At 37.8% G+C, this 18584-nt stretch overlaps 1 protein-coding gene across 5 annotated transcripts in view; it reads right to left on the bottom strand.

Annotated features, from left to right (window-relative positions):
• PLEKHA1 (pleckstrin homology domain containing A1) overlaps positions 1-18584 on the bottom strand; it is a 57146-nt gene that overhangs the window by 24344 nt on the left and 14218 nt on the right. For 4 of the 5 annotated variants that reach the window (XM_023730035.1, XM_023730034.1, XM_004374914.2 and 1 more), the window contains exons 3-5: positions 16692-16748; positions 14038-14083; positions 2267-2364 (exon numbers count right to left, since the gene is read on the bottom strand). In XM_023730035.1, coding sequence (XP_023585803.1) covers positions 2267-2364; positions 14038-14083; positions 16692-16748 — 201 coding nt within the window. The remainder of the gene's footprint in view (positions 1-2266; positions 2365-14037; positions 14084-16691; positions 16749-18584) is intronic. The other variant, XM_023730036.1, reaches the window with a different exon arrangement.

Genomic DNA, 18584 nt, shown 5'->3' with positions numbered 1-18584 from the left:
AATAATTCAGCAAACTTACTAGAAATTGTCTTTCTAAAGAAATTTTCCAAGTACAGGATGTTTATTAAAAGAGTCAAAAGTGATCCGTTAAAATCTTTTGAGAATACGTATTTCTGAATCAGTTAAAAAATTGCTTTCCTGAAACTGCACAAACCTAAAATAACTTCTGCTTCATGCACAAATCATGCGTGGGTGTTTGCTGTCACGTGGTAACAAGCTGTTCTGTAGCAAAACAAGAAACTGAGTTTAACTCCGAGAACAGCTTTAATTATATTAACTCTTTACTGTGTTGTGACATAACTATGGAATCATCCATTTTAGACGAGAACTAACAAGACAGTAACATATACCAGCCTCCAGGGTACATGTTTTATGAGAAAAAGTCATTTAGGGTCAGCAAACAACTGCACTTCAGTAAAAACACATTTCCATTTATACACAATTTACACTTTCTCCATGCAGGCCTACTGTGTGTTTCTCTGTAAGAGTGTGGGGAGGAAAAGGTGAGGTGGGTACAATCAGGGCAGACAGCCTGTCTGCTTGGTCATCAACATCAGTAGAAAAATCTTCGGAAAGTTTGTTTTGGGACTTAGGAACAGGAGAATTAGGAAAGAACTCCTTTTTCAGGAAGCCGTAAGGCACCGTGGTTCAGAGGTCAGGCTCCAGAGTCAGGCTGACTGGGTTCAGATCACAACTCTCAACTCAGCAGCAATGAAATCTGTAAAAGTTGCTCAATCTCCCTAAACCTCACTTTTCCAGATAATTTAGGTAAAACCTTTAATATAAGGCTTGGCACACTGTACATAATCAATAAACAATAATGCTCATCAAAAAAGCAAAGGAGAAGTCCAGGTTGGAGGTAGGAAGCCGTAAGCATTGCAAGGAGTGCAAGGTACCAAGGCCTGGAACTCCAGGAAGAAAGAGGTGAGAGAAGCAGGGCGGAGCCTGAGACAACCTCCCCACTTGGGCAGGACACTCCGCCAAGGCCGGATTAAGGTATGTGAGGGTCCTAAACACTGATAATCTGTGGTGCCCCTCCTCCGCTTACTCATGCATTTGAACAGGGTATGTGAGTCAGATACATATATGTATATATACATATGTGTGTGTGTTTTAGCTATCGATGATGTATTTCTTTTTAAACACAACTATAATATTAGCGATTGAACGCAAAAGTGGCGTGAGCCATTTTAGCGGAATGAGAAGAATTGGATTATAAATTTTTTTGTGGATGCGGGCTACTAAGATTTTTACTATATTCATGTTTTCTACAAAAAAGAATAGTCCACATATTCTACAACAAAGAAAATGAGTCAGTGAACTTAGTTGTTTCAACAGTCAATGTAAAATTCTGCTGATCTCCCAAAACGAAACTTTCACCCACTTTGCTTTGAATGAATCATACTTCAATTTTGATGCATGTTTCATAAAAAATCCTATAATCATAAATGAACAAATGAAAAGACGTCATAAAAATTTAATGATCAGAAGACAAATATTACAACAAATTCCTGTATTTTATTTTTAGATCGATCTTTCAGGTTATAATTAAAAGTATTTCTTTCTATTCTTAGCTCTTATAAATTCTTCAATGATTTTATCACATTTAAGCTGCTGAATAAATCTACTTCCATACATAATAAGGATAATGAATCAAGTCTTTCTTGAATCACTGTTGTGTGCTCACTTTTCCTTGTGTCCTATCTGCTTGGCATCTATGAGTCTTTGCTTTGGACAACTGGTGTCCCTGTTTTGTTGATGCCCTAAGCACTTGCTTACCTTGCTTATTGGGTAATCTGTCCCTGCCTTCTGCTGCCACAGCTTCTCAGATCCAATCCCTACCCTGGTACCTCATTTCTAAGCTCTTTACCTCTCCTCGTCCTGTTCTTGCCTTCAACTCCTGCCCTCTCTGACACCAGTCCCAGGCATGGCTTAGAAGACAGAACCGCCCACTTCCACTTTAGAAGAAAACATCCTCAAAGTAGAACTCTACAACTGCACTTTCCCCTGGAAACATTATTGTTAGCAGTGGTGAGAATTTGTAGTACTATGTATCATTACTAAGGTACATAATGGGTTAAGCAGGGATTCATGGGCCAAAAGTCACCATGACAAGAAAATGGATTCATATTTTAAGCAACTGTCTTTTAAACAAACTCCAGATATACAACCGGTTGGTAAGGTGGGGACACTGGGTAGGTGATTCTCAAATTGTTAACGACTACTTCCAGACATTAGAAACTTTTCAAAAAAAAAAAATACTTACTGTAATTTTTATAGCTTTGTTCAACACATTTACCCATTCCACTAGGTCCTGCTGATCATTGGCTTGTAGGAAGTATTTCCTCATCCCTGCATTCATAACTGTTGAGAGAAAAAATAAACTACAGCACACGAAATTTTGTACTTGTTACCTCTAAATTTATATTTACAACAGCTAAAAAACCTTGCTAGGTTTCAATATTGTGACTTCCCTGGATTTGACGAAATGTTAGATCATACTAATACTCCTTTTATCACCTGATAACATTGGTAAACCTCTTATTTTTAATGGCCACATGGTTTTTCATTAAATGCAAATACTGCAATACACTGAGCCAATCTCCAAATGATGGACATTTAGGCTATTTCCAATTTTTGAAATTACAAAAAATGTCACAATGAAACATCATATATGTACATTTCTCCATACTTGGTCTAGTATTTCTCTAGGATAAATTTCTTGACACAGACTTATACTGGGTCAAAGGGAATTCACATTTAAGAATTTTAGAGATATTAGCAAACTGCCTTTCCAAAAGGTTGAATCCATTTACATTCTCACCAACAATGTATGAAAACACCTGTTTCATCTAATACCGCTCACTAGTTCTGGTTATTAGCACTTGTGCTGGTTATGAATCTATCGTTTTCATCCCAAGCCTCAGCAACACTGGGGTTAGGAATCTGCAAACTGTATTTTCTAGACTTCTTTGTCAGCTCTAGGGATGCTCTGCCAATGGGAGGTACTGATGGGAAACTGGAAGGTGGCAGGTGGGGAGGAGAGAGAGGGTTTCTTCTTGATTCCTGCCCCAGCTGGTCTCCCTCCAGCAGCAGCACACAGATAGCTACTGCTCCAGGGTCTTTTTTATTGTTTAACATTTTGTTGTGCTTTAGGTGAAAGTGTACACAGCAAATTGGTTTCCCATTCAACAATTCACATACAAATTGTTCCATGACATTGGCTGCAATCCCCGCCCCTTGAAATGTGTTGGTACTTTCCCATTTCCACCCTGCCTTCCCCATTTTCATCCTTCTAGTTTCCCTGCCCCCTTGCCTTCTCATCTTTGCTTTTGGGCAAATGTTGCCTGTCTGGTCTCGTTTAGTTGACTGTTCTAAGGAGCACATTCCTCACGGGTGTTCCTGTTTATTTTATATGCCAATCTATTATCTGGCTTCAGTTCCAGGTAGAAAGGGTGTCTTAGGGCAATAGTTTTGGGGGTTCCTCCAGTCTCCATCATTCCAGTAGTCTGCCTTTTTTTTTATGAATTTAGAGTTTTGTTCTAATTTTTCTCCCATTCTAACTGGAACCTTCTATAGTGTCCCTGGTCAGGGCACTTGGCAGTGGTAGCTGGGCACCATCGAGTTCTTCTGGTCTCAGGCTAGAGGAGGCTGTGGTTCGGAAAGGCCACTAATCTTTTGGACTAATTTCTTCCTTGAGTCTTTTGGTTTCCTTCGCTCTCCTTTGCTCCAGATGGGAAGAGACCAACTGTTGTATCTTAGATGGCCACTCATAAGCTTTTAAGATCCCAGGTGCTACTCACCAAAGTGGAATGTAGAACATTGTCTTTATGAACTATGTTATGCCAGTTGAGCTAGATGTCCCTCAAGACTATGGTCCTTAGCCTTCAAGCCCAGTAACTCAGTCCCACGAGGTATCTGGATATGTCTAAGATGTTTCCGTTACTGTGTTGCCTATGTGCTCTCTTATATATGTGAATATACCTTAGGTCAGTTCCAACTTATAGCGAACATATGTACAACAGAACGAAATACTGCCCAGCCCTGTGCCATCCTCACGATTGTTGCTATGTTTGAACGCATTGCTTCAGCTACTGTGTCAGTTCATCTCATTAGGGTCTTCCTCTTTTTCGCTGATCCTCTACCTTAACAAGCATGATGTCCTTCTTCAGCGACTGGTCCCTCCTGACAACATGTCCAAAGTATGTGAGACAGAGTCTCGCCATCCTCACTTCTAAGCAACATTCTGGCTGTACTTTTTCCAAGACATTTATTCGTTCTTCTGGCAGTCCATGGTATATTCAATATTCTTCGCCAACACCATTAATTTAAAGGCATCAATTCTTTTTTGGTCTTCCTTATTCACTGTCCAGCTTTCACGTGCATATGAGGTGACTGAAAATACCATGGCTTGGCTCAGGTGCATCTTAGTCCTCAAAGCAACATCTTTGCTTTTCAGCACTTTAAAGAGGTCTTTTGCAGCAGATCTGCCCAATGCAATACATCATCTGAATTCCAGACTGCTGCTTCCATAGGTGTTGATTGTGGATCCAAGTAAAACGAAATCCTTGACAACTTCAATCTTTTCTCCATTTATCATGATGTTGCTTATTGGTCTAGTTGTGAGGATTTTTGTTTTCTTTATGTTGAGGTATAATCCATACTGAAGGCTGTAGTCTTTGATCTTCATCAGTAAGTGCTTCAAGTCCTCTTCTCTTTCAGCAAGCAAGGTTGTGTTATCTGCATATCGCAGTTAACTTTTTCATGTATACTGGTGTATAGAACTACCACTCTCCTTTTTCGCTCCTGGAAGTTTACTGGCAGGCATTCGAGCCACCTTAGTACGTTCTAGTGTCATGGCGGATACTGGGGCAACTGCATATTTGAGTGTTGAGGGCCACTTTTATGAGGAGATGCTTCCTGGAGCAGTGATTGTACAAAACCTCTGTGTCTTTTGGCTTCTGTACAGTGAGATAAGGCTTGCAAGTATGTTTACTATTTCCTTTGTGTGACTAGGAAGATATTGTTATCAGCATTCAGAAATATTCCAGTAAATGAGTTATTCTTGGAGTAAAAACAGTCTGTGATGCACTTTCTGGGCCATAGAACTCATATGTACCGTGTGTGTGATATGCTTCATGGAACACGGGACCAATACAGCCCACATGCATTAGTCACCTCCCTGGTGACATCTTTCATAAAGTATTTGCCTCCCTGAAAAGTTTGTGATGCACTTCCTGGGCAATAGGATCAATATGCACGGTGTTTGTGATGTACTTCACAGAACATGGGACTGATATAGCCTGCCTGCAACTGGCATCCCATTTTTTCAATAATAAAAACCTACCAACAAACAATGATTCAGCATCCACTCTGTCATGGATTGAACTGTGTCCCCAAAACATATGTCAACTTGGCAGGGTCATGATTCCCAGTATTGTGTAATTGTGTACCATTTTCTAATCTGATGTGATTTCCTTATGAGTTGTAAATTCAATCACTATGATCTAATAAGATGGATTAGCGGCAGTTATACTGATGAGGTATACAAGACTGGATAGTGTCTTAAGCCAATCTCTTTTGAGATATAAAAGAGAGAAGTGAGCAGAGACACGTGGGAACCTCACACCACCAAGAAAGCAGTGCCAGGAGCAGAGCGTGTCCTTTGGACCTGAGGTTCCTGGATAGAGAAGCTCCCAGACCAAGGGTAGACTGATGCATCACAAGAACCTTTCTCCAGAGCCGACAGAGAGAGAAAGCCTTCCTCTGGAGCTGATGCCTTGAATTTGGACTTGTAGCCTACTGGACTGTGAGAGAACAAACTTCTCTCTGTTAAAAGCCACCCACTTGTGGTATTTCTGTTATCGCAGCACTATATGACTAAGACACATTCCATTAGTGAAAAAACATGGCATCACCAAAAAATTCCAAAATAATAATTCATCCTTTAAAGGACAACTGGAGTCTTCCTCCAATTCTGATGTTGCATTCTTCCTCATATAGTCCAGCTTCTCAGATTATTTGCTCAGCATAGAGATTGAATAAGTATGGTGAAAGGATACGACCCTGACACACACCTTTACTGATTTTAAACCATGCAGTATCCCCTTGTTCTTGGTCTATGTACAGGTTCCTCATGAGCACAATTAAGTGTTCTGAACTCCCATTCTGCGCAATGTTATCCATAATTTATTATGTTCCACACAGTCAAATGCCTTTGCATAGTCAATAAAACTCAGGTAAACATCTTTCTGGTATTCTCTGCTTTCAGCCGAGATCCATCTGACATCAGCAATGATATCCCTCATTCCACGTCCTCTTCTCAGTCTGGCTTGAATTTCTGGCACTTCTGTGTAGATGTACTACTGCAACCATTTTTATCTTATGCAGCACAAAGAAATATGTATACACAATTACGTCCAACTATACCTATAAAAGCACCCACATGTACTCCCATACGTCCTCCCACCTCTACACAGCATACATACTATGTAACTATTCACAGATTTTTAGGTTGTTACTACTGTTGTTGCTGAACTATATATGGTAAAGTCGTTACTGTAGTTGTCCTTTATCCTTGGGTACCTCTCAGTGTCTTCATTTGCCTTGGTCACAATGTGCTGACTTCCCCCATATTGTGTGCTGTCTTTCCCTTCACCAGAATTAACATGTTATCTACTATCTACTAAGTGATTTTCCTTTCCTCCCCCTCCCATCCCTGGTAACCATCAAAGAATGGTGCTTTCTGTGAGCAAACCTTTTCTTATTATGGAAGTGGTATCATACAGTATTTGGCCTTTTGTGATTGACTTATTTCACTCAGCATAACATCCTCCAGATTCATCCATGTTATAGGATGTTTTGTGGACTCATCACTATTCTTTATTGTTGTGTAATATTCCACTGTATGTATGTACTACATTTTAGTTTATCCACTCATCTGTTGATGGACACTTAAGCTGTTTCCATCTTTTTGCTGTTGTGAATAATGGTGCAATGTCTATTCGTGTCACTGCTCTTACTTCTCTAGGATAAATGCTTAAGAGTGGGATTGCAAAATCATATGGTATTTCTACGTCTAGCTTTTTGAGGAAGCACTATACTGTTTTCCACAATGGTAACACCACTCTACAGTCCCATCAGCAGTATATAAGAATTCCCATCTCCCCATAGCAGTGCCAGCACTTGATGTTTTCTGTTTTTGTTTTTTTTAAATCAACGCCATTTTTGTTGGAGTGAGATGATATCTCACTGTAGTTTTGATTTGCATACCTCTAATGGCTAATGATCACAAGCATCTCTTCATGTGTTTGTTAGCCGCCTGAATGTCTTCTTTGGTGAAGTGTCTGTTTATGTTCTTTATCTGTTTCTTGGTTGGATTGTCTTTTTGTTGTTGAGGTGCTGAAGTTTTCTATACGTTTTAGAGATCAGGCCCTTGACAGACAGTCACTGCCAAAAATGTTTTCCCAGTCTGTAGGTTCTCTTTTTACTCTCCTGGTGAATTATTTTGATAAGTGTTAAGTATTTAATTTTTAGGAAGTCCCAGTTATCTAGTTTATCTTCTGTTGTTTGTGCATTTTAGTTACGTTTATTAGTCGATTTATGCCATAAATTAGGACCCCTAGCTTTGTCTCTATGTTGTCTTCCAGGAGCTTTATAGTTTTAGGTTTGACATTTAGGTCTTTGATCCATTTGAGTCAGATTTTGTGTACGGTGTGAGGTATAGACTCTGTTTCATTTTTCTGCAAACAGATATCCAGTTTTGCCAGCATCATTTGTTAAACAGACTGTCTCTTCCCACTGAATGGACTTCACCCCTTTGTCGAAGATCAGCTATCCACAGCAGGATGGATTTACTTCTGGGTTCTCAATTCTGTTCCACTGGTCTATGTGTCTGTCGTTGTTAACAGTAGCAGACAGTTTTGACTACAGTGGCTGAAGAGTTAAGTTTTGAGATCAGGGAGTGTAAGGCCTCCTACTTTGTTCTTCTTCACACTACAGTCTTTTGATGCTCCAGACCCTTGCCTTGCAGAGTCCCCTCAGAGACTATTCAGTAGCAGCATGATGACTTCTCCTCCAAAGTCCCAGGTTCTGGTAACACGACTTCTTCCCTTTTGTCTCTCCAGCCCTAGAGGTGGTAGCTGCTTCATGCAGTTTCTAATTTCTGGGTTACTTCGGCATTCCCTTTGTGTACTTTCAGTCTTCCCACACGTGGGCAAACAATTCCCTATAATAAGTCCTGCATCTGATGCACCTAGTAAAGTGAGATTACCTGACTAGACTGACTGATACAGCACTCTTTGACAACCTAACTGATAAATAATTAGACCTTGTTTAAATCTGCATTTTATTATTGAAACAATTTAGTTTTGTACATTTATCGGCCATCCGTATTTCTTTTACGAATTTTATTTTCTTTACCCAAACTTCTCCTGAATTGTTCATTTATTTTGTATTCATTTACAGCTTTTATATTAACTCTTTCTGTCTCATTACAAGCATTTTTCCTAGTCTGTCATTTGTCTTTCTACTTTGTTCATGGTATCTTTGATCAAAAAGAAATATTCTATTGATCTTTTCCTTTAGTGTCTCTAGATTTCGTATCATATTTAGAAAATCTCCCTTACCCAAGATTATAAAAATAAACACCTATATCTTTCTAGGAGCTCTGGTGGCACAGTGGTTAAGTGCTATGGCTGCTAACAAAAAGGTCGGCAGCTCGAATCCACCAGCTGCTCGTTGGGAACCCTACGGGGCAGCTCTACTAGGTCCTATAGGGTCACTACAAGAAGGAATTGCCTCAATGGCAACATGTTTGTTGTTGTTTTTTTTTTTTTAAATATCTTTCTAGCCCTTATGAATTTTCTTTATATTTAAATTTTAAATATATTTAGGACTTTTTATATACCTTAATTTATATAAACCCCTTTAAGACTATTGACTTGTATAAAACAAAAAGCACACTTGCATACAGAGTTGTCTACAAACTATCCTCAGTTCTTGAATTAAAACTTTTACATCATGTGCATTTATTTAAAAAAAAAAAATTATTCTAGGAACTAAAGCATCTTAAAACTTACACTGTTGCAACTGTTGAAATATAAAAATAACTTCCAAAAATCTACATTGAAGTTTTCAGTGATATACTAGCACCCAGTTGAACATGACTAAGGGAAAGGGGAAATGAAAACGCTCAAGAGAAAATAAAGTTATTTCTCAAACATACAAGATTTTGAAATTGTGATTGAGACCACCAACACTATAACCCAGAGCTTCCTTGAATTGAGATGAGGGTCTTAGAAAGGAAACCAAAGCATGTCTTGTCTAGTGCCACAAAATAACTTCTCTGGAAACTAAAAAATTAACACACTGTAAATCAGTTCTTTTATATCTTTCTACAGACTAGGAGAGATTATAGATCCCACAAAATACAAATTAACATAAATTAATAAATCACTAGGACATTAAGCTTGTCAATAAATAACTTTTGTTATTAATTTCTATCAATCAGTAAAGTATTCCTTTATAATCTTCCTCCATCTGAGGCCGAAGCTGAGTGCTTCTCATAACGGCTTGTTCTTTCCATGTTTTTTTTGGGCATCTGCCTAGAACACCTGAAGAGTTTTTGAAAAGGTAAGCACTTATTAATTCACAACACCTGGTACAAAGGAAGTACTCAACACATGTATTGTTGAATAAATAATATTTATATAATGACTTATTTTAAGGACGGGAACAGAGGTATATATACCTCTAAAAAGACTCTTAGCACACCCTGCAGTCTGAATAAAATCTATCTGCTTTAGGAACTATTTCATGGTAAGAGGAGGCACTATGATATGATGTGGGAAAGAGACGAGAACGTGGAGTCTGCCAGGCCTACCAGCTCATGCGCTCTCACTGCCAACGCTATCTGGTAAAAATTATTTAATCTCTCTAAAACCCAAACAAACCCACTGCCAGTGAATCAATTCTGACTTATAGCGAGCACTCCGCTGCTACCGAAAGGTCACCCATTGCGCCACAGGAGAAAGATGTGGCAGTCTGCTTTTGTAAAGATTTACAGACTTGGAAACCCTATGGGGCAGTTCTCCTCTGTCCTATAGGGTCACAGGAGTTAATCTCTCTAGGCCCTGTTTTCTTCATCTATGATACAGGACTGCTACCCACCCCTTCCTTGAGGGGGTGGAGATGATGAAATTAGCAGAGTACTTGGGACAGAATAAATGCTGTTCATCATCATCATCTGGAGGTTTCCAAGAAGTAAGAAAGTTTGTGAAAAATGTAAAGCAAATCACTGAAAAGAAGTGTATTAGCAATAATTCAGGTTCTCAATGACTGTCTAATCTCCCACCTACACCTGCTGCCCAGTGCTCTGGGGCTGAGGCAGGAAAAGGGTTGCATACAGTGTGCAGATTTCTTCCAATCTTCCTATTTTCAGTTTTATACCTCATCCCTTCACTTCCCTGGGACGAGTGTCCCCAAGTAAAGAGCATCGCTGATTCTATTTCTGGAAATACTCCACCTCCCATTTCCTGCTAGGCTGGGGGAAGGGTGGTTGCCTGACGGGAGCCAGATGGAGGTGGGGACTAGAGGTTGTTTCTGACGTAGGCACTCAAAACAAAGTCCCTGTTTTTGGTCCCTCCTCACTGTTGGCTTCTCCAGAAACTGTATCTCCAGTCGCTAACCCTTTCTAGAGTTGGGGTGGGGACAGCTTTTCACCCGTCTCTTCCTCTGCTAAGTTATTTACCATTCCTCCATCCACTTTCCCTCTTCATACACTGCGGTTCTGGGTTATAGATATCTGCCACTTTCAACAAAGCAGTCTGTATGTTTCTTGTTATTGCTATTTTTAGGCAATATGAAAGCAGATAGAAAGTCTTTATGTTTCTATTTTTAATGGAAGTTGTGGTGCCGTTTTAGAAGCCAATGCCTCTCTCTCTGAAGGCAAGAATTTTAGGAATCTTTTCTCCACCACGACGAGCAGTAGGGGACTAATAAACTACTGGCAGACCAATAAATGACTTATCTTAATCTTTGATTCCAACTAAATTCACTCACACTAAACATCCCAATCATTCTGAATGTTGAATCTATGACTGTATATTAGTATTCCTTTAACCAGGAAATTTGAGATTTTACATTAAAAAGATTTGTTGAAAGTATGAGCATTATACATTCTAAGATACAAAGCTGTTATCTGACTTGCCCCCAGCAGCCTTCCATTCACAAGGCTCTGAGGCATTTTCCTATTTAATAATAAAAAATATAATTTATAATAAATGTGTAACTTTCTTTGAGTTTCTTAGTGATAGTCAAGAAATTATAGAGGTTTCCCCGAGTAGCTATGTTTCATTCTAATCATGTCATATTTTTACTGGATACATGACTGCCATCAGATGCTGTCCTTAACATATGCCTGCAGAAGAAACCTGCCTTTTCAAGCAAAACAGTGCAAAGAACTTTAATATCGATTCTACCCCGAGAAGCATCTTTTTATGTAAAATAATCCCTTTTGATATCAGTTGGCCACCCCTCCTGATTTTTGTCCTCGCCATCACTAACGTCCACTACCACTCTCTCTGAAAGCACATCAATTCTACCAGCCTCATCTGTCACCCATCATTTGAACAGACCCAAATTTTCCCACTGTTGATCTTCAAGCTCCACCCAGTCCTCAATTTCTGTCAGTTCACCAGAACATTTCCATCTGGAAGTTTCGCCATCATTTCAAACTCCTTACGTTTAATAAAATCAAGCATTTTACCATAGCTAATTGGTTCTCTTAATTTTCTAATGTCTTTCGTTGAGCAAAACCCTGACGGTGCAGTGGTTAAAAGCACTCAGCTGCCAACTGAAAGGCTGGTGGTTCAAATCCACCAGCAGCTCCACCACTGATATTAAGATGATCTTCCTTTCATACCTTTCTCCTTGGTGGGACCCAAGTCTTTGGTAGCCTGGTATTTCCCCTCTTTTGGAAAGAGATGCCCCCCAGTCTGATTTCCATGCCTTTCCCCCACTTTCCCACAGGCACCTGGCTAGTATTCTAATATGGAGCCTATCCTACTGCATTATAATCTTCCGTTTACTGATCTCACTACACTGTAAGTCCCCTAAAGACGGAGACTACCACCTCTGTAGTCACAGAGTAACCACACTGCCTGCTACACAGAGGTTACTCAGCAAACATTGGATGAATAAATAAACAAACAAATTTAAGGTCTTTCAAAATCTGGCTCCAGCCTACATTTCTCCCTTGTATTAGTCTATGTATCACCTCTATTCCCAACTTGAAAATTCTGACTCTTCCTGATCAACATCTGTGCCACTCAGTACAACACAGGCTCAACAATACCTAGAGACAGCCATGAAAACTAAGTTAGATTATTTCAAGGTACCGTTTAAACTCTTCAACATCTCTAATGAATGTTTAAAAGAGAAATTATTTACAAATACTCAACAAAATACTTAAATGTCTAAGCCCACTATCTTAATGACATACTTGAATAATTATGAACCAAAATTATATACAATCTCTCAAGGGAAAAAAATCTCTTCTAAAATAATCTAAGCAGTAGACTTTCACTTCTAAAACCCTTGCTGGAAATGGAAAATATGAGGTTTAGCTGATAATATATGAAGATAATCATAGCTGGAAGGGACTTTAAGGCTTATCTCCTGCAATCACTCACCCTAAGCTTCAGCCCCCTCCATGGTACTCAAGTGGCAGGTCAAGACATGTTTGAATATCTCCAGTGACAAGGGACTCATGAAGAACAATCATGCAGAGGGGAAAAGAAGGGGGTTCAAGTGATATCCTTGACCTTCAATTTTCCATCACAGGAAGCCCTTTAAAATTGACCATTATGAGAGCCACACAATTCTTATTTATACCTCCCTTCTGATAAAAATTTGACTAGTAAGTAGTTGGGGTGGAGCATGGGAGGACTGATAATTAGCTTGGGGCACTATTTTCTTATACGCGTGGTTTTAACAGATCCATACATATACAATGCTTGTTAGTAAAAATCTGTTTAAAAGATACTTACCCAAGATCTCATGATAATCACTACACATATTATGGTGAATGCATAGTGAATATTGTACAGAATACTTTTTCAATAGCATTTGATGCTGTTCTTGACTCTTTTCCTTTTTTCTCACCTTATCAAAAGCTGGTCACCAAAGGTACTGAGGGCACGGCAGCTTAAAGTGCTTCCTTCCAGAAGTCACCTACTCTGTGTAAGTGTTAATAAACTATCATTTCTATACCATTATTATACCTAATAATTAGCAAATCAGCTAAGCCCTCATTTGTGGAGTTACCAAGTTTCCTCAACAAATAAAAGGGAAAATAATACAAAAGAGAAAGTAGACAATATAAAAATACTGCATTTAATTGTCTTAGAAATATCAACTCTTGGTCATCAGAGACGGGGTAGAAGGAGGAATAAGGAGATCATCTGACACAATTACAAAAACTATCAGAAACATTAAGAGATTATTCAAATTCATACGAAAAAAAGAGAAATATTTTTCTTATCAGCAAATCGCAGGTATATCGTCTTTTACCATAGCAAGTTAACCTCAAAGGAAAATATTTCTAACAGAATTTATTCATTAGTCATCAGTTGTTTTAATCAAATCTTAAAATAAAACAACACAATAAAATGTAGCACAGGAATCCCAATGTCTCAAACAGCAGAGCTCTACCTATTTAGGGTCAGAAACAAGGAGTGGGGCTTCATGGAAGTAGCTGGCGTATTTGTTAGTCTTAGGTTTCTAGACTTAAATTGAATCAAAACTGCCAAGGGGATTGCCATTTACCAGTTCTGTCTCTATGCATATATATAGTGCACATACATAGATGGGAGTTGTAAAGTGAATGAAATACAGGGCCCAATACCAGTGAAACATACATCAGATACAAACAAAATTCATGGACACAAAGGAGAACTATAACAGCAAACAATATTATGTAAGAACACCAGTCAAACTTAAAAAAATGAAACAAACGTATACAACGTGGTTACTCACCAAAACAGAACTCTGCCTTTGGCCTTAGCTTAGTTGCATCGCTAACCTGACCGGTAAAGAGAGATGAGTCACTCACTTGTTCGTATGCAAACTGTAACTGACCTTAAATATTGCCTAAACTTCCACATGTATGACTTCCCAACAACCATACACAGACAGCAGATACATCTAAAGTTAAACTTTAAAGGCAACTGAAAAAGAGCTATAAATTAAATATAGGATCCCAGTGCCAATGGTAAGATGTTTAAAACAAATGATATCTCCACATCTTCTCTAAACAAACTTGATTTTTCTTCAAAGGAAATGTGAAGAAGTTGAGAGTATACCAGTAAGCTTTATGTCACACATACAAATAATTTGACGTAAATTTTGAAACGATCCTCAATAAATACAGAAATTACAAATTCTTCCCAAGTTGCATGTTTCTAAATTAACCGGGAACTATAAGAAAATACTGGTGGTGGGAGAGGGGGAGATTATGTAGTTAAAGATCATAAATCCAAAAGGCATTAATCTGCTATGAGGAAATCACCTGGCACTCAATTCCCTTAGAACAGAATGCCCAGGATAATGGGGTCACTTCCTCACACAGAGAGCATGGTTCATTCTAGAAGGTGAAGCAACTTGCCGCCCCTGCTTGCTGCTATCCATTCCTTTAAGCGAGCTAGCTCTCCTGGAAGCTCACTCATGACCGCTGCTCTGCTGCTGCCTAGTGTTAAAATTCCTAGTGGTAGCATCCGTTTTTGTTTTTTTAATTTTTTGTTTATTGTACTTTAGATGAAGGTTTGCAGAACAAATAGTTGCTCATTAAACAGTCAGGACACATACTGTTTTATGTGTAGCATCCATTTTGCACCTTCAGATGGAATTCTAAGTCTGGGGTTCCTGACCGATCCTAACGACAAATTCACAGGTCTGATTCACAATGAAGTCTGTTCCAGGAATAAGCTCTGGAAAAAAAGTGGCATGTCTAAAGTACAGTACAAACTGTACAACCACTCAAACTTCAGACAACTGAAGGACAGACATAAAAGTGAATAGAACTTCACAGAGAAGAGGCTGCATTTTAACAGGGGAGCAGTGGAGGAGGGGAAAGCAGTGGGCCTATAAATCTGCCTGCTTTACTCAGCTAACTCTTTACGAAAGAGCTCCCATTTTAAAACACAGGCAACACGCAATTGATACAGACAGATCGACAGTCTCTCCCTTAGCACCTATTCCATTAAAATGGACCTTTCCCATCACTTCACTGACAGTCAAAAATGCTTGGCAGTGTATCTGTTTAACAATATACATATACCAGCAATATAATCAAGCAAATTGGGGGTCTAAAATTTATCTTACCATGAAATTCTATGCTTCCTAATGATCATCCCTATAAAACTAAATGCTACTTGGAAGCATTTTTAAACGTCTTGATTTACAGGAACAGTTAAGGTATACTTAAATACTATATGTCTTTCATAAATTTATATAATACGGCTTTAACAGAAAATATGTTTCCCTTTAAATATGTAATCTTTGTTGTCCGAGGGCTGATTTTTTTCTTTTGACCACGGAGAAGCAATAGCTCTACTGAGATACTGATAAACTTTATTTTTAAAAATATCTGTGTTATAAACAGAGGCACATGTATCAGTTGGTGTTCTGTTGAAGTGATCTATCCATGTTTAAAATTTATCCCAATATATACAAATCCTAATTTATGCATAACACTATGCATATGCATATTATTTAATCTTACTGTGTTGCTATCTTTCACATCTTACATTTTAAGCCATCAAAAACTTTTATTGCTTTTGTGTAAAACACAAAAAACCCCACAGGGGTTGTTAACCAATGTCATAAAACAATATGTGTACTACTGTTTCCTAAGAAACTATCTGTTCTGTAAGCCTTCACCTGAAGTACAACTAAAAAAAAAAAGCCATCCTTACAATTATTCAAATGAATAATTATTATTTCTGTTAAAGCATCATGCTATTACTGGTATGGAATGAAGAATTCATAAAGCATTTTGATTAAGCACCAAAAAAAAAAAAAAACTCCCACAGGGCTAGCTCTTCAGCGTATCTCAGTTTCCAAAATAATAAGAGAAAATGAGGAAAAGAGCTACCTGATCAATATTAAATCTAAGCTTTTGAAAAGAAAAACAGTATTGCAAAAATGCCAGAAAAACAAATCAACAAACAAGAAAATGAAAATTAGCAAAGACAAAATGAAAAGAGGGAAAAACCATCCTTTTCAATACGAAGGTCCTCATTTTCTTCAAACAAAACAAAAAGAAACAAAATGTCAAAGGTAATAGGATCTAAACGTTAGAAACAGCTTAAATAAACGTAACAGAGACTTAGAAAAATCTCCAGACTTTCCCAGGACAGATCCTAATTGTTAGCTGACTTCTTTCTGGTGTTCGTGCACCTGGACACAAAAGTTAATGTTGCCTTTTGCAATTTGCCACATCCTGTGAATTAACTTCATCAGCTTAAAGAACTTCCTAAACATAATAAATCAGGTATTGCTGTCAGCATGATACAAACCTAAATATCATCACTGGTTGACAGACACACAAAGGAAACTGCCCCTTCTATTCACACTCACATCCTGAGGGGTTTGAATTCGTGCGTGAATATAACACAAAGTATAAAGACTACCTTTGAAATGTAGGTGAGTTTAATGGCTCCAACACGTGATGATCCAGAAGGTAGGTTCTGGAAACAAATTAGTGATGTATAGTTAATATGCAACATCATGAATTTATTCTATATTACAATGTTCCATACAAACTAAGTTAAGAAATTAGGTTCTGTAATATTAAATTTTACAAACCAATTTTTTTCAGTTCTAGTATTTACTAGGTCTGAAATCAAGATGACAACTTGGATAACAAAAACTGAATCCTACTCTGTTGCACCACAATGCACTCTACAGCTAAAAGGCTATTTTTTTACCATTGTAGCTAAGGTAGTTTTCTTTTTCATTACTTTAAATAGCCATAAACAGTATCAGAGTTTGTTCATGAAAGCAATAGGAAAAAACATTAGAGACACATAAAACAAACACAATTGTAAGAAATTAAAAAAAAAACTATACATATTATTTGGCTGTGTTAAAGCTGTATTTCATCTTACGTATCTTTGAAAGAAATGTATTGGATTTCCCCCCATTCAAATGGTTTACTATTTATTATATCATATTTAACCTACATAGATACTTTTTTTCAAAAAAAATCATTCATACATTTTAAATCATACGCAGGGAATGTAAATAATGGCACTTTTATACAAAATATTTTTATTCCTCTTCCCTTAACAAGTTGGGAATGTGGTTTGGTCACCAAAAAAAAAGCTAAGGGTAAAGAATTCAGACGAGGGAGAATCATTTCTGGTTGAGACTACCAAAAAAGACTTAAGTTCCTCTGTGGATGAAAGGCATTTAAGCTGAACCTTGCAGAATTTTGGAACATGAAGTCTGGGAAAGAAAATATTCCAGGCAGAGAAGACAGGTGAACTACAGCAAGCAGATGAGGACGCCCAGAAGCTCTGTACTGGAATGGGAAAGTGAATGTGCTGGGCTGTGACATAGGGCACATAACAGGGTTGTATACAAAACAACAGTTTCAGAAATTAAACTGAGAACCTGATCACAGGGGACCTAAATAAAAAATAAAGTAGCCAAGAGTTTACATTGTTGAGAATCTGAAACCACTGAAGAAGGCTTTTGAGTAGATCTGTAATCAAAATTTTGCTTTAATTAATAATTCTGGTAATATAATGATGTAGGCAGAAAAACCAGATAAAAGAATCTGGGAAAATGTGATAAAGAACAGAAATGAAAAGACCAGTAGAAGGTTTCAAAAGCAAAACTGCACAACCTTGATTTTCAAAGTTACCTTAGATGGAGATTAAGCAGGATCAACTTTTTAATTGTCTTTACACTAATGTACATTAAAAAAGATCTACGGCCGCCTCATGAATGGTTAGGAGGTACCTCCTCAGATGTGTATTAGCTTACCGGATACAGTTTATTATATGGAAGCCTAAACATTTCAAAGAGTTAAGATTCCTAAGCATGAACTGGTTATTGCTGACAGGAACACATCTTTTGAAAACTTTCACTCCTATGTATAGTAAAACTGCATTCTGTTCTGCTTTAAACTATGTACAATCTTCCAAATACAAATCATAATAAATGTTAAACAATATTGTAATTTTTAAAGTATAACTTTAAAAGGTTAGTTGTATTCATATGCATAATGTTTTATGTTTAGAGGTTTAGGGTTTTTTTTTTTTTTTTTTTTTTAAATTTTAGGCTCTTTTCCTGATAAGGAAATCAAATGTGAAAATCCCCTAACTACAAACAAAGTTATTCTTCCAAACACTGCTACCTTTCTATTCAAGATCATTTTTTTCTTTTAAGTCTTCCATAAGTCTATTAACAAGCTGAACAGAGCGCTAAGCCTTTGGGTAGAGAAGAGAAATGAGAAACCAAAGCGTGAGGCGAGGGGTCACAGATTAAACAGTGGCACCATACAGGGAAATGCAGGC

The sequence above is a fragment of the Trichechus manatus genome, unplaced genomic scaffold (assembly GCF_000243295.1).
Source record: "Trichechus manatus latirostris isolate Lorelei unplaced genomic scaffold, TriManLat1.0 scaffold00031, whole genome shotgun sequence".
Classification (NCBI taxonomy): Eukaryota; Metazoa; Chordata; class Mammalia; order Sirenia; family Trichechidae; genus Trichechus; species Trichechus manatus.
This window is presented reverse-complemented; position numbering and strand designations above follow the sequence as displayed.